The sequence below is a fragment of the Schistocerca americana genome, chromosome 4 (assembly GCF_021461395.2).
Source record: "Schistocerca americana isolate TAMUIC-IGC-003095 chromosome 4, iqSchAmer2.1, whole genome shotgun sequence".
Classification (NCBI taxonomy): Eukaryota; Metazoa; Arthropoda; class Insecta; order Orthoptera; family Acrididae; genus Schistocerca; species Schistocerca americana.
Window position 1 is genome coordinate 553,938,061 of NC_060122.1, and position 16,639 is coordinate 553,954,699.

General features: G+C 43.6%; 1 protein-coding gene across 1 annotated transcript; it reads right to left on the reverse strand.

Moving 5' to 3' along the window:
* Positions 1 to 476: 476 nt before the first annotated feature.
* LOC124613610 (transcriptional regulatory protein AlgP-like) lies at positions 477 to 14,458 on the reverse strand. The gene is made up of 3 exons (XM_047142325.1): positions 14,439 to 14,458; positions 943 to 1,508; positions 477 to 493 (listed from the first exon to the last, which is right to left on the reverse strand). The coding sequence occupies exons 1-3, from the start codon at positions 14,456 to 14,458 to the stop codon at positions 477 to 479; spliced, it is 603 nt and encodes a 200-aa protein (XP_046998281.1).
* Between the last annotated feature and the right edge of the window lie 2,181 nt (positions 14,459 to 16,639).

Here is a 16,639-nt window from a genome sequence, read left to right on the forward strand (position 1 = left end):
GGTAAACATTATATACTGTAGTGCTTGGGTGCAGAATTTTTGATGAATGTCAATCACATTTAAAGAAGTAGAATTTGTCAGTATGGCTAACCGAAGCAACGAAGGGGTCTTCCATCCAAAACAACGTGTCAGCCAACCTGACAGGGTGGGTCGTTACATACCATTTAGATTGATCCCCCTGACAGCATCAGGGATCACACTGCTGATGCCTGAGAGGCTAGCTCCCTACACATGCCAAGCAGTAGATGACCATCCTCGGTATCAGGGCACCCGCCAACAGCTCTCATCACTGATTACCTTTCCGGCAGCTGGGTGGCGCCCTTGGGGAGAGTCCTTGATTGCAGTAGATTACCACATGGCGGACGTTTTGGACGTAAAACGTACTGAAGTATATCACACCAACAACTGTACTGATCCACCTCTCTCATCAGATAGGTATACAAATTTCAGTACAGATAGTTACAACCATGCCTTCTTTAAGTTGGCTGCCCCACTAGAAGAGAAATTAGACAAATGTCTACAACTGAAACAATCTATCCAGTACTTCGTATGCATCGTAAATAAACGGAATATATTTACTGCAACAAAGCCATACATGTAAAGAAGATACATCTGGAGTAGTAGAGTCACTGGTACTTCACACATGTCTGGGTGACATACCAGTCATTGTTGTCCCACAGGAGACTAAATTTAGTGCAAGGAATCAACTTCCACAGAGGTCCTCGTGCTCCAAGCAGACGTTCAGCTACGGGCTGATCTTGAAAGGCGAGCCATTCATTTTGTCCGACAGGTCCAAAGGAGTCCCAAGGATAATAAAATCATACAGGTGCCCTTCACCCTAGCATTTTGTTTTTTAGGAAAGGTCCTTGCAGAAGAAGATAAATTTATCCTGTATACATTGGACATGAAATCTTACATTCCATTTCCCATGAAGTTTTTTGCTGGGCTTTTTGCTGGGCTTTTTGCTGGGCTTTTTGCTGGGCTTTTTGCTGGGCTTTTTGCTGGGCTTTTTGCTGGGCTTTTTGCTGGGCTTTTTGCTGGGCTTTTTGCTGGGCTTTTTGCTGGGCTTTTTGCTGGGCTTTTTGCTGGGCTTTTTGCTGGGCTTTTTGCTGGGCTTTTTGCTGGGCTTTTTGCTGGGCTTTTTGCTGGGCTTTTTGCTGGGCTTTTTGCTGGGCTTTTTGCTGGGCTTTTTGCTGGGCTTTTTGCTGGGCTTTTTGCTGGGCTTTTTGCTGGGCTTTTTGCTGGGCTTTTTGCTGGGCTTTTTGCTGGGCTTTTTGCTGGGCTTTTTGCTGGGCTTTTTGCTGGGCTTTTTGCTGGGCTTTTTGCTGGGCTTTTTGCTGGGCTTTTTGCTGGGCTTTTTGCTGGGCTTTTTGCTGGGCTTTTTGCTGGGCTTTTTGCTGGGCTTTTTGCTGGGCTTTTTGCTGGGCTTTTTGCTGGGCTTTTTGCTGGGCTTTTTGCTGGGCTTGACAAATGTCAATCTGCTGCATGGTGGACCCAAAGTGTGGAAACTGCTGACAACAACTCCAGACAAAGTAAACGGCTTGTCTGGCACCAAAGTACCATATGGAACTTCAGCTAGTAGACCTGTACTCTTGCCTTCCAAGCCAAGATGTTTGCATCAGGGAAAGCTTCAAGGCCACCATAATCAAAAAGATTGCGCCATACTACAGCCAAGGTCAGCCATGTACTGCCTCCAAAAACAGCTTCAACATCACATGTAAACTGCATCTGTAGTCCATGAAAGACATTTGGACCAGCCATAATCTGCTGCTTATTGAATTGACAAGCCAAGTCAATCTCTGTTGCTCTCGATGAGCTGTACACAGGAACAATGAGCTGGAAATGGCGACGATATCCACATCACACAGGCATTGCAGAGGTACGTTAAACAACACCTTGGTGTGACTGTTCTGTTGAATACCATCACATTTACTGTTGTGCCCAGTCTATAAAATATTGACAGCCACCAAGCTGCTACCGGCCCTTGAAATACTATCATGCCTAATGCTGTGTACTTGCCAACAGCCACAGCTGCCTCCTGCCATGCTCGACCTGGCAGTGAAACACCCATCACCATACGTATGTGGCAGTCAACATCTTAAGAAAGAAAAGATACAAGAACATAAACCTATCTACTACCTGTCGCAATGTCACGCGAAAAAATACGAATCTCACATCCTGTTCCTATGACCAACTACGAGAAACTCACATCCATCATTCCTCCCCCACCTCCTTTCTCTAAATCAGATTTGCCACTGCCCTTCTCTCTAGGGGCTAGTGTGGCACTGTCTTCAGGAATCATCACATCTGGCTAAATAAGCAGCTGCCCCCTCTGGCTTCTACTGGTATCAGAGGCCCCTCTCAGGACCCCTGATCCTAGAAACCCAAAGAGCAGAGACTCGACACCAGCTAATGATTGAAGGAACCACAGCCTATAAATTGCAGTTTCTACTTATTCATCAACACATCCACCATGATAGTCATTCACAAGCATTGGAACTACTGGATGAGGAGGGGGGGGGGGGGGGTAGGGCTAGGCTACTGCGCTGACCCTCGAGGCATTACGTTCCCCACCCCACCCCCACATAGATGGAATCTGAACCACTGTTCATTGATGTAGTTCCATTCTTGACAGTGACAGGCAGTGATCCTGGCATTAGACCAGAACTCCTTGCCCCCCCCCTTCAAGGCCTAACCTAACGTCATCAGTCAAAGGAACTGCAGTAGCTATTACCCTGACCTCCAAAAACTACATCACCTTATTTCATCCTGTTCTACAGTATGAATTGCTGTAAAAGAAACAAATGCTGCTTATTTTGTATCTCTCTTGTATGCAGAATATATGGCACTGGTGCTGACTACATAGTTCTCATAGCAGTTCTTCTTTGGCTGGTGTTACACCTTTTACATTAATAAATATAATCGTAAACTATGGCGATCAGGTGTATGTGTTTTAGGTGTGAAAGGGTCAGCCGTCAGATTATTTTAAATCATATTCTGGCACTGCCCAGGGTACGCCCGATTGTTTTTTATCATCCTGATCACAGATCATCACAATCTTCTCGGAGGAAGAATCTGCTACAGAAACTGGCCAGTTCACAGTATGGTAGTCAACCTGAAACAATCCGAACATCTGCAGTGCCACTATGCTATTCTGCAGCAGAGTATGCCTGTCCTGTTCGGAATAATTCAACTATTGCCAGACATCGGATGTAGCTGTCAATGAAACCTGCTTGAAATTAACTCCAGTCAAATAGCTTTACCACCTAGTAGGAATAGCACCACCACCTGTTTGAAGAGAAATAGCTGTGAACAAGGAAACAATGGGCATGAACAGTATCTGCAATGACTGAAGTCAAGGAAGAGTTTTCTTAGGACATCAAAGGAACTTAGAACCACTGCTGAAAAAGCTAGTTTACAACTATGGAGGGCTCTGACCTAACTTCCACCTGGTTGGAAGAGAGTTGTTGAAGCTTCACCTGCAGGCCATGATGGGCAATGGACAACTTGGAAGTCCCTGAATGGACTGAGATCCGACGTTGGAAGCTCAAAAGTTAACTTGGCAAGATGAGGATACACTGATCCAAATGACATTCGGTGTGACTGTGGAGAAGGATAGACAATTTGGCACATGCTACGGTGTCGATTGTGCCTAGTCTCCTATACAGAAGATTATCTTTAACAAGCAACAAAAATGCACTGGAAGTGACAGAGTTTTGGTCAAAAGTAATTTAATAATAACTGTGTAAAATGTATGTAAATGCACGTTTCTGACAATAATAATAATAATTATTATTATTGTAATTCCTGTGGAGGCCCGGGAAAAGAATAGGCCTCCGATATGTTCTGCCAGTCGTAAAAGGCGACGAAAACAACAAACCACTAATAGGGCTAACCCCCCCCCCCCTTTTAGTGTGATTAGTTGGTTCAGGACAGAACTAAAGAAGCCTCGGACAAGCGCCGTCATGGTCGGGGGACGACGTTTGAACCCTATGCCCGCCCACAATGGTAACGAAACTGCTAGCCAACTGGAAAATGATTTAAATCCAAAAAGAGGTGTTTTGCAGGATATGCTTCCTGCAACCACCCTAGAAGGAAAACAAAGACCGAGGATGAGATGGTCAGATGAAGTTAATCAACACCTCATGTTCTGTTATTACCAAGCAACAAACCTAGGAACCAACACAACTGGATACAGATCACAAGAATACACAACATTTATTATCAGACATCCGGAATTGAAATTTTTAACAGAACGACAACTAGCTGATCAGATCCGTGTAATAATAAAAAATAACAGGATACCCCAGTCAGAAGTAGAAAGCATCAAACAACAAGTACAACAAATACTGGAACAAAATAATGTGCAATCAGAAGAAGAAGAAAATACAGTAATGGACTCAAACATCCCAGAGCAAACAAACAAAGAACAACACGCATAAATTAAACAATCAGAGGAAAATGAAATCTTAAGACAGCCACCAGAACACAAGCAAAAATAGAACTCGAAGTAACACACATGTTAGATATAGAAGAAAAATTTCAGCTGACATATATACGAGGGCCGTTCAGAAAGTAACCTCCGGTTGATTTTAAAAAATATACCAAGTTAAATAAAAATATTTTAATATATACATCTTACAACTACATCTTTGCACTATTTTTCTACATAGTCTCCATAGCGATTGAGGCACTTATCTTCTCTCTTCACAAGCTTTGAAATTCCTTCTGCATAAAAATCACCCACTTGTGCCTGGAGCCAGCCTGTGACCGCATCTTTGAGCTCTTCGTCGTCATCAAACCGCTGTGACCCGAGCCATTTCTTCAAATGCATGAAGAGGTGATAATCACTTGGCGCCAGGTCTGGGCTGTAAGGTGGATGGTTGATAACGTCCCACTTGAAGGACTCAAGAAGGGCCGTTGTTCTGCGAGCAGAGTGAGGACGGGCGTTATCGTGCAAAAAAAACTATACCGGAATTCAGGATACCACGGCGTTTGTTCTGTATAGCCCGTCGTAACTTTTTTATTGTTTCACAGTACACGTCTTAATTAATGGTCGTACCACGTTCCATGAATTCAACCAACAACACCCCTTTGGCATCCCAAAACACCGTTGCCATCAGTTTTCTGGCAGAAAAATCTTGCGAGGCTTTTCTTGGTTTGGTAGGCGAATTTGAATGTGCCCACATCTTTGATTGTTCTTTTGGCTCAGGGTTCACGTACTTAATCCAGGTTTCGTCACCGGTCACGATTCTGTTTAACAATGGTTCTCCTTCGTCCTCATAACGTGACAGAAAGTCTAATGCAGAGGCCAATCTTTGAGTTTTGTGGTGGTCGGTAAGAATTTTGGGCACCCATCGTGCACAGAACTTACGGTAACCCAATCTTGCTGTCACTATCTCGTACAAGAGTCTTAGAAATCTGTGGAAAACCAGTAGACAACTCCGACATTGAGAAACGTCGATTTTCACGAACTTTTGCATCAACTGTCTGAACGAGTTCGTCAGTCACCAATGATGGTCTACCACTCCTCTTCATCATGAACGTTTTCTCGTCCACTTTTAAATAAACGTACCCATTCACGGACAACTCCTTCACTCATAACTCTTGGTCCGTACACGGCACAAAGCTCACGATGAATAGCTGCTGCAGAATATCCTTTGGCTGTAAAAAACCTTATGACAGCACGCACGTCACATTTGGCGGGGTTTTCTATTGCAGCACACATTTCAAACTGCCACAAAAACTAAACTAGCACAGGTACGACGTTCAATCGACCACGGCTTGATGCCGACTGACCTGTTGAGTGCGTGAACGCACAGATGGCGTCGCTGCTCCCCCCACATCCCGCACTGTGACCAATCGGAGGTTACTTTCTGAACCGCCCTCGTAGAATACAGAGACACAAATACAGAATTAGACCATTCTTGCACAGACAGCCAAATAATCCACAAGTCGAAACAACAATAAAAACTATCAACACAATCATACACAACAAAATAAATGAAAACACAACTATGGAAGAGTTACAACTACTGGTTTATATAGGAGCACTCACTACACTATATGTACACACTAGGCAGAGAGATCAGAACCAACCAACCAACACACAGAAGCAGCCCACAAAACCAGCATGGCAACACAGGCTACAGATCAAAATAGAAAAACTGAGAAAAGACATCGGACAGCTAACACAATTTATAAGAAATGAAAGGTCAGAAAAAAAACGAAAAAGGTTAGGTAAAATCTCACAAGAAGCGATGGAGCAATTAGATGAAAAGAAGCAGAAACTACAAGCATTGGCCAAACGACTTAGAAGATACAAAAAAAGTGAAAATAGAAGGAAACAAAACCAAACATTCAACACAAACAAAAGAAATTTTACCAGCCAATATATAACACACACACATTAAAATAGACAATCCACCAAGCATAACAGACATGGAACACTTATGGACCAACATATGGTCAAACCCGGTACAACATAACAGGCATGCACGGTGGATACAAGCAGAAGCAGAAACAGATACATACAAGATGATACCACAAATGCATGAAGTAATAATTTTGCGACATGAAGTCACGCGAGCAATTAATCCTACACACAATTGGAAAGCCACTGGAAAAGATAAAATAGCAAATTTCTGGCTAAAGTAGTTCACCTCAACACATTCACATCTAACTAAATTATTTAAGTTACACTGCAGACCCATACACAGTCCCTGATACACTTACACATGGAATAACATATCTGAAACCTAAAGATCAAGCAGACACAGCAAACCCAGCTAAATATCGCCCCATAACATGCCTACCAACAATATACAAAATATTAACTTCAGTTATTACACACAAATTAATGACACACACAACACAGAACAAAATTATAAATGAAGAACAAAAAGGCTGTTGCAAAGGAGCACGAGGATGTAAAGAGCAACTGATAATATATGCAGAGGTGACATATCAAGCTAAAACTAAACAAAGGTCGCTACACTACGCATACATTGATTACCAAAAAGCTTTTGATAGTGTACCCCACTCATTGGTTACTACAAATATTGGAAATATACAAAGTAGATCTTAAATTGATATAGTTTCTAAACATAGTAATGAAAAACTTGGAAAACCACACTTAATATCCAAACAAATTCAAATACCACATCACAGCCAATACAGATTAACCGTGGAATATACCAAGGAGACTCACTAAGTCCTTTCTGGTTCTGCCTTGCTCTGAATCCACTATCCAACATGCTAAATAATACAAATTATGGACACAATATTACTGGAACATACGCACACAAAATCACACATTTGCTATACATGGATGATCTAAAACTACTTGCAGCAACAAATCAACAACTCAAGCTATTACTAAAGATAATAGAAGTATTCAGCAATGATATAAATATGGCTTTTGGAACAGATAAATGTAAGAAAAATAGCATAGTCAAGGGAAAGCACACTAAATAGGAAGATTACATATTGGATAACCACAGCGACTGCATAGAAGCGATGGAAAAAAAGATGCCTATAAATACCTAGGATACAGACAAAAAACAGGAATAGATAATACAAATATTAAAGAAGAACTAAAAGAAAATATAGACAAAGACTAACAAAAAACACTAAAAACAGAATTGAAAGCAAGAAACAAGACAAAAGCTATAAATACTTATGCCATACCTATATTGACCTACTCATTTGGAGTAGTGAAATGGAGTGACACAGACCTAGAAGCACTCAATACACTTACACGATCACAATGCCACGAATATAGAATAAATCACATATATTCAGCAACATAAAGATTCATATTAAGCAAAAAGGAAGGAGGAACGGGATTTATTGACATCAGAAAACTACATTATGGACAGGTAGACAACTTAGAAAATTCTTTATAGAACGAGCAGAAACTAGCAAAATACACAAGGCAATCACTCATATAAATACACTCCTGGAAATTGAAATAAGAACACCGTGAATTCATTGTCCCAGGAAGGGGAAACTTTATTGACACATTCCTGGGGTCAGATACATCACATGATCACACTGACAGAACCACAGGCACATAGACACAGGCAACAGAGCATGCACAATGTCGGCACTAGTACAGTGTATATCCACCTTTCGCGGCAATGCAGGCTGCTATTCTCCCATGGAGACGATCGTAGAGATGCTGGATGTAGTCCTGTGGAACGGCTTGCCATGCCATTTCCACCTGGCGCCTCAGATGGACCAGCGTTCGTGCTGGACGTGCAGACCGCGTGAGACGACGCTTCATCCAGTCCCAAACATGCTCAATGGGGGACAGATCCGGAGATCTTGCTGGCCAGGGTAGTTGACTTACACCTTCTAGAGCACGTTGGGTGGCACGGGATACATGCGGATGTGCATTGTCCTGTTGGAACAGCAAGTTCCCTTGCCGGTCTAGGAATGGTAGAACGATGGGTTCGATGACGGTTTGGATGTACCGTGCACTATTCAGTGTCCCCTCGACGATCACCAGTGGTGTACGGCCAGTGTAGGAGATCGCTCCCCACACCATGATGCCGGGTGTTGGCCCTGTGTGCCTCGGTCGTATGCAGTCCTGATTGTGGCGCTCACCTGCACGGCGCCAAACACGCATACGACCATCAATGGCACCAAGGCAGAAGCGACTCTCAGCGCTGAAGACGACACGTCTCCATTCGTCCCTCCATTCACGCCTGTCGCGACACCACTGGAGGCGGGCTGCACGATGTTGGGGCGTGAGCGGAAGACGGCCTAACGGTGTGCGGGACCGTAGCCCAGCTTCATGGAGACGGTTGCGAATGGTCCTCGCCGATACCCCAGGAGCAACAGTGTCCCTAATTTGCTGGGAAGTGGCGGTGCGGTCCCCTACGGCACTGCGTAGGATCCTACGGTCTTGGCGTGCATCCATGCGTCGCTGCGGTCCGGTCCCAGGTCGACGGGCACGTGCACCTTCCGCCGACCACTGGCGACAACATCGATGTACTGTGGAGACCTCACGCCCCACGTGTTGAGCAATTCGGCGGTACGTCCACCCGGCCTCCCGCATGCCCACTATACGCCCTCGCTCAAAGTCCGTCAACTGCACATACGGTTCACGTCCACGCTGTCGCGGCATGCTACCAGTGTTAAAGACTGCGATGGAGCTCCGTATGCCACGGCAAACTGGCTGACACTGACGGCGGCGGTGCACAAATGCTGCGCAGCTAGCGCCATTCGACGGCCAACACCGCGGTTCCTGGTGTGTCCGCTGTGCCGTGCGTGTGATCATTGCTTGTACAGCCCTCTCGCTGTGTCCGGAGCAAGTGTGGTGGGTCTGACACACCGGTGTCAATGTGTTCTTTTTTCCATTTCCAGGAGTGTACATCGGCTACACCACTGCAATTTCATAACCACTTCTACAACCCTTTAGATCACATAACATCAACAGATACGAAGAAAGTAAATTGGAAAAAGAAAACACTTCATGGCAAGCACCCGTATCATCTAACACAGCCACACATCAATCCAGACGCATCCAACACATGGCTAAGGAAAGGCAATATACACAGTGAGACAGAAGGATTCATGATTGCAATACAGGATCAAACAATAAACACCAGGTATTACAGCAAGCATATTATTAAAGATCCCAATACCACAACGGATAAATGCAGACTTTGTAAACAACAAATAGAAACAGTAGATCACATCACACGCGGATGTACAATACTAGCAAATACAGAATACCCCAGAAGACATGACAATGTCGCAAAAACAATATATCAATAGCTTGCCTTACAACATAAACGTTTAAAACAACACGTTCCTACATACAAGTATACACCACAAAATGTACTGGAGAATGATGAATACAAATTATACTGGAACAGAAGCATTATAACATAAAACAACGCCACATAATAAACCTGACATACTCACCAATAAAAAGAAGAAATTAGCACAACAAATCGAAATACCCATACCCAATACAACAAATATACAGAAGAAAACCGGATAAAAAATTGAAAAATACATCCAACTGGCTGAGGAAGTCAAGGACATGTGGCATCAGGATAAAGTTGACATTATACCAATTATACTATCAACTACAGGAGTCATACCACACAATATCCACCAGTACATCAATACAATACAGCTACATCCAAACTTATATATACAATTACAGAAATCCGTAATTATTGATACATGTTCAATTACCCGAAAGTTCCTAAATGCAATATAACATATACCGTACAGTTAAAAGGAAGTGACGCTTGATCAAGGTCCGCGTCACTTCCCATTTTTAACCAGACTTAACGTCTGAGAAAGTAAAGAAATAATAATAATGCTTAGTTATGCTCTACTCGATTGGAACCATGCTATCCCCCAGGAGGATATCTGGAGGGGTCTGTACATTGATTCAGACAGATTTCAGTGAATCTATTTCCCTTCATACCACACTGTAAGCAATGGTGGTGCATGTGCAGACGACCCTTGCAGCCTCACAGTATACCATTTGTCTACCACTAGGCAGGCCAGTGAGTTGACCACCTTAATCCCCCTTTCAGCTATTTGGGGCTTTCAATCCGCATCACTTGCTATGGGGGAGTACGACTTTGTCTGGTAGGGCTGTTGGGATTGAAAAGCTTCTTAACAGCCATGACCTTTCTCTCCTCAGTGGGGGTACTCCTATACATGATACCTCTTCAGCTACCAGCCTTACAGTCTCTTACCCAGTCTGGAGGCTTCATTGCATTGAGCACCACATGACGATCTTTGTGACAGTGACCAATTTCTGGTGATTTTGCCACTTCCTAACCACAGCCAACTGGCAGTTATATGCCTGTGCTGTTACCTTCGCCCCCACCCCCCCCTCTCTTTCAGAATGCATCGACAAGGTAGTGCAAACCCACATCACTGGAACTGCTGTTCCCTTCTACAGGCTTCTTCCAGCGCTGGGTGTGCTATGGTGGTCCAAAGATATTGCCATAGCAGCTCAAAATCTCCGAAGAGCTCTGCAACCTTTAAATCGACGTCCTTCACAAACTTTCCCACTTTTAAGTTATTTCATGCTAAGGGTAGCAATCTAAGACAATGGTGATAGGAGGAAGGCTGGGACTGCACAGTATGTTACCTGTAAATGTTATCCTCTTCATCCCAGTTTTGGGCCAAGTTCTGTAGTCTTCTGTGTCACTGAAGATACAGAAGTGTACCGGATTTCTTCCTGCAGAATTGTCTTGGTACAGATGCATTGGCTCCTGCTGTACACCTTCTGGCCCACTTTGCGACTGTGTCGGTATCTTCTTTTTATGTGGCTGCTTTCTGAATATGTAGGTGACAATTTGAACACATCATTTTCTTCTTCAGCTCTCTTCATGGAAAATTACTAAATCCAGCTGTTACTGGCAGCAACTGCTTCAGGCTCTTTACTTGTTTCATGATACAGCCCCAAAACCTGTTTCTGTTCACAATCATATGCTCTAGCATCTGAATGTTACACAATGACTCCATCTCCTCATGGTTTCCAGCAATATTTGGCTCAAGTGCAAGTCCCCTTTGCAATGGCGAGATTTTCGTCATTCCCATCCTTCAACTGGGGAAGAGATCCAACATCCCTTCACAGTTAATGGGTGACTACACTCACCAACATGCTTTATAAACTGCTTGAAGTATAACTGTACACACATACTCTGGTGGCTCTAGATATTTTGTCCCCCTATCAGCGTGGTTTTCAGGAGCGACTATCCACACAGATGTGAAAATGCCTATCTGACAGGCTTTATTCTAAATGCCAACACTTCATTGAAGTACTATTTGACCTACACTAGGCACCATAACATTTTACTTACCCTCTGTGACTGGGGCCTTTGAGGCTCCCTACAAATTTGTATTCCTCAGTTTCCATCCCAGCAGCTATTCTGGATTACAGATGGTGCTGCTCTCAGATCTCCACCGGTCCAAGAGAAGGGCACCCTACAGAGCTTGATGCTGATTGATATTATCTTCCTCGTTGCCATCAATGGTTCACTGGTTAGCCCTGATCTGTGTGTCGATTGTTGCATTTGGTACTTCATCCTGTGTAGTGTAGATCTGTCGGCATGCAAACTGTAAGACACCATCTGTCAGAAGTCTGCTTTTATGGTTTCCCATGGTTCCCATTTCTACTCTCCAAAAATGTAATGCATTTCTGTCGTTGTACTATGGTCCATACTGATTCAGAACACTTAAGTACCCAGTACCTGGATTTTGTTGCAGAGGACTTCTCATCGACAAAAGACTGACTTGATTCTCCCACGTTCGTCATCTAAAGTCTAGCTGCATGCAAAATCTTAACTCTCTGCTTCCTTGGCCACACCTTGGGTTGTGGATCATGCTACTCTTCTCCACATTACCAAGCACTGGTCTAATCCCACTTACACTATGGTTGCCAGGTTTATGGCTTGGCAGCGCCTTCATCTTTGAAACTGTTATATCGAGCCCTACATTCTGGAGCTACACTGGCTAGTGGTGCCTTCGGGACTAGTCCTGAAGACAGTCTCCTCGTTGAAGTGGGTATCTTCCCTCCTCAGTTCAGATAGGCCATTCGACAATTCCTGATCATCAAACATGTCCTGTTCTTTTTGCATATCAGGGGTAGCAACCCAACGACAGTCCCCATTGGGTGGCATTACCAATTGGAACATACATTGCAGCCTCTGTCAGGACATCTGCCTCTCCTCCTTAGAATGTACTCCTCGTGTTTTCCTGTGCTCCCTCCTTGGTTAGTGCCCATACCACAAATTAGGACTGATCTATTTCAAGAAGCCAACATCTGTAACCTTCTGGCGCCTGTTAATTTCAGTTCCTTGGGAGCTTCAGGGTGCTACCATCTTTTGTACTCACAGCCCTTAAATCGTGGAAAATATGGGATAGTACACTCCTAAAACTGATGGTCAGGAACGTCGTTGCTCTATACAATCAGTGTTTTCATGACAGAACTAACAGCTGTTAAGAGCCTGGGCTTCCCTTGACAGTGTTTCACATGTTGTGACGCACTGAGCAGTCTCCAGGCCAATGACCTGTGTTCTTTTGTCACCATCTGGTCTCTTATTCATGGCCTTCTCGGTGAACGTAGCGATACTGCCTCCTCGGTCACGTTTCTCTGGGTCTAAAGTCTGGGTATCCCAGGGAATGATGCGGCAAACCATTTGGCTACGGAGGCGATTACACTTCTCCTATTTGCTCTGACGATCCACTTACTCCTGTATTCCTCGCTCTCCATTGTGAGCTTGATCTTTCGATTTCTTTGCCTCATGTTGTTGGACAACTACCAGACAATTGATTTAGTTCTCCATTCTCTTTGTAACAGTTTTTATTCTCAAATATAAGATTCAAATCTTCCTTCAGTGTGAGGGTGGGGCTGCTGGGCCTGGGGGGCGTCTCCTACCACATGCTGGGCATGGGAGATCCTCGACTCTTTGTCCCTTACCATTTGCCTCTGTCATTCCTCTTTCTTCTGTTTCAACAGGTATTACATGTGGTTTGCTTCTCTTTCTACTGAATACTGTCTTTTGTTTTACGAGCAGAAATCTAATAGTGGGTGCTTTGCCTGTCTTTAAACACTTTGATGGATAAGAGGTTGGACAGCTGTGATTGGGCCTGTTTCCTCCACATGAAGAGTCCTAGGGACACCCACTTCCTACATTCTCTCTCATGTTTTATTATTGACAGGTGATATGACGTCCGTTACACTTTCAGATTTCTATTTTCACTTTTCTTGATCTCTGGAGTAGAAGCTGTCTTTGTGTTTACTCAGTCTGGCGGGGGCAGGAGGAGGGCGAGGTTTCTCTCACCGTGGCTGAGCCCCAGGTACACCACCACTATTACCTACATGTCAATCCGATCCAAATACTTTCTTCTCTTTGGACCGTTGACTAGCTGTGGTATCAGTATGGCTTTAAGGGCTTTTCTTTTACCAGTCCTACGTCCTTTCCTCATCCAACCATATTCCTGGTGGACCTCACTACCTCCAGATGAACGAACCCTTGATTGAACGACTTGCGATACAGCGGTTCGACCTATTAATACACTTATGCTCTGAGTACGACTCACAGCCAGACGCAAATTTCCATATGTCGCCAATCATTATGTATACTCCCCTATAGGGGAGACATTTTAATTGAAAGTCGCTTGTCCGGTTTAGGCAGATAAAAACGATACCGCAGTGCCTGTGCTCATAAATACGATGAAACGGTCCTTTGGATTTGCATGCTCGTCCGAGGGAACACACACTGCGGCGAGTAGAACCGTTACGAAAAGTATGCATGTCCAAAGGAACATGGCATCGTATTCCCGAACAACACTGATATTGCAATATCGTATTTTGGAGAAAAGTATTGTAAATCTTTGTGTCACATGTTCGAACGTTAGTGAGTCAGTTGCACGGACTCACGTATACTTACCTGTGTAAAATTTTGTGCATGCCTGCACGTTCAGAGACCGTGAATAGTTACAATTAAAAGAAAACAGCCCTCGGTCACTAATTTTTAATGAATTAAGCGGGTTTCGACACTGCTAGGAGTGTCTTCCTCAGAATTTGAACCAAAGAATGGTCTATAACATGGTCACAGAATTATGACTAAAAACGTATGGTACAAATTATAAGTACGGAATTATCGTGAAAGACTGGCAGTGCTTATGTCATTTATAAAATAATAAATATGCCAAAAGGGGCATTAGTCACAAAGAAATTTAAGATAAAGAACTGTGATGGCGAGCCACTAAGGGCTGCTCGTTACGTGCGTGGTGCAGGTTGTAAACGGACTGAGGTGCTCGCGGTATCAAATGCGGCCAGGTGAAAATGGCACTGCAACAAGCGCGCCATCTAGTAGCCGCAGATACAATTAGGCGACTTCACATTGAAATATAGGCAGAAATGATTATAAATAAACAGTATTTGGTACATAATGGAAAGCAATGTTTGTTTGATAGTTGCATACAACATAACATTTTGTCTACATCAAAGCTTATAACGGTAAGGTAAAACATGAAAGTATCATTATGAAAATGTAGATAGGAGTGAATAACAACTTTTAGAAAGCAACATTGACGTGAAATACAGCCAAGAAACGTTTGATAATTAGAAAACATAGGACTACCTTAGAAGGAAAAGAACATTTCGGCAACCTGCACAAAGAGACCCTGAGTCATATATCGAGTAATGGCTTCCTATCGCTGAAGAAACTTTTGTTACGTAGCTGTAGCTGTTCATTAAGGATCAGGCTATCCTTTCGAGCTAGATGCTTGAAAATCTCTAATTCTTCTAGAATGTCTAGTCTATGACCTTTCTCCACTGCGTCCAGCACAAACATCCACCATTTTGAATTTTTTCTCATGAAAACACATGTCCGCATCCATTGTGCTCACCCAGCACACTGGACACTTCGCCTGCCCTCGCTGTGGACACTTCTCCTGCCCTCGCTGGACAAGATCAGACGGGTCGGCGCATTTTTTCTACCCATCACAGGCTAAGATAATCCGTTACTTCTGGTTACCGACTCCTCATGAACACCGCTGCAGCCAGCAGCAGTGCATTGCTAAACAAGCAGCTGCGCCTTGGACATATACAGCAGTAATAACCAATTCAGTCCCGACATGCATCCACCAGTTTAAAAAAATCCACTTTACCCATTCCAAAGCAGCGATTTTGTTGACGATACACATCGAATTTCTGATGTGAAATGTAGATTTATCCCTTTTATACTACTTACTTTCGAAGACAGAGGATATGGAGGCAAACACACATTCTCTCATCGATGAAGTATCGTTACTTGCGAAAATTCTGCAGCAGGTTGGAGTATAGCGACTGTACAAGCAGTACGGTCATACTAAAAAAATGTTTGGGACGTATGGAAAGTAGCTTCACTCTGCCAACAGTTTGCTGGTCTGCTTATCCACATTTTAATGTTTCCTGTACATACCATAATGTTGTCATGTTACCTTCATAGGAAAATGTTTGTGTTTCAGACTTAGTGACTATTACTGGTATGTGTTAAACACAGCCGCTTAATAGCCTAAAAAGGTTGATTTTGCTAAATGCGATGAAACTGCAGGAAACTATCCTCAAGACTAAGGTGAATGAAAGATCATATGGACATATGGACAGAAATGCGTTCTGTTTTGGCTCCACAATCAATAAAGCAGTAATGCTGACCATGACAGCAGCATGCTCAGACATCACTACTATGGCGCATTCACTTCACTGCTGATGCGGTCACTGTTTCTTGGAATGCATTTTCGGCTGTCGACTATCATTTTCTAGGGCTGTTGATAACGTATCGTAATTCCTGAACCGCAGTCGGGCCTAAACTTCGTATACAGCAGGTGTCATCCACCTCTGGATACCTATTTAGTGTTTGCTTTACAAAGAATCGATGTTTTCTTTTGTGTGCAAGTTAGTAGTCTGATCACTTTACAGTTAGTCATCACAGGTCATCGTAGAGAACTTGCAGGGAGAAGAAGACTTCTTAAGTAATAGTATCCAGTACGTTATCCTCGATGGATGATTGTTCATCGGAGGGTATCATCTGGAGTGCCCCAGGGAAGTGTGGTAGGTCTGCTGTTGTTTTCTATCTACACAAATGATCTTTTGGATAGGGTGGGC

What these genes read in the sequence shown, in the direction of transcription:
- LOC124613610 (XM_047142325.1), bottom strand. Translation starts at nt 14,458, where the DNA reads ATGCACAAAATTTTACACAG. An exon ending in ATGCACAAAATTTTACACAG is followed by an intron (nt 1,509 to 14,438) that starts GTAAGTATACGT and finishes TGTTGTCAGCAG; the next exon opens with TTTCCACACTTTGGGTCCAC.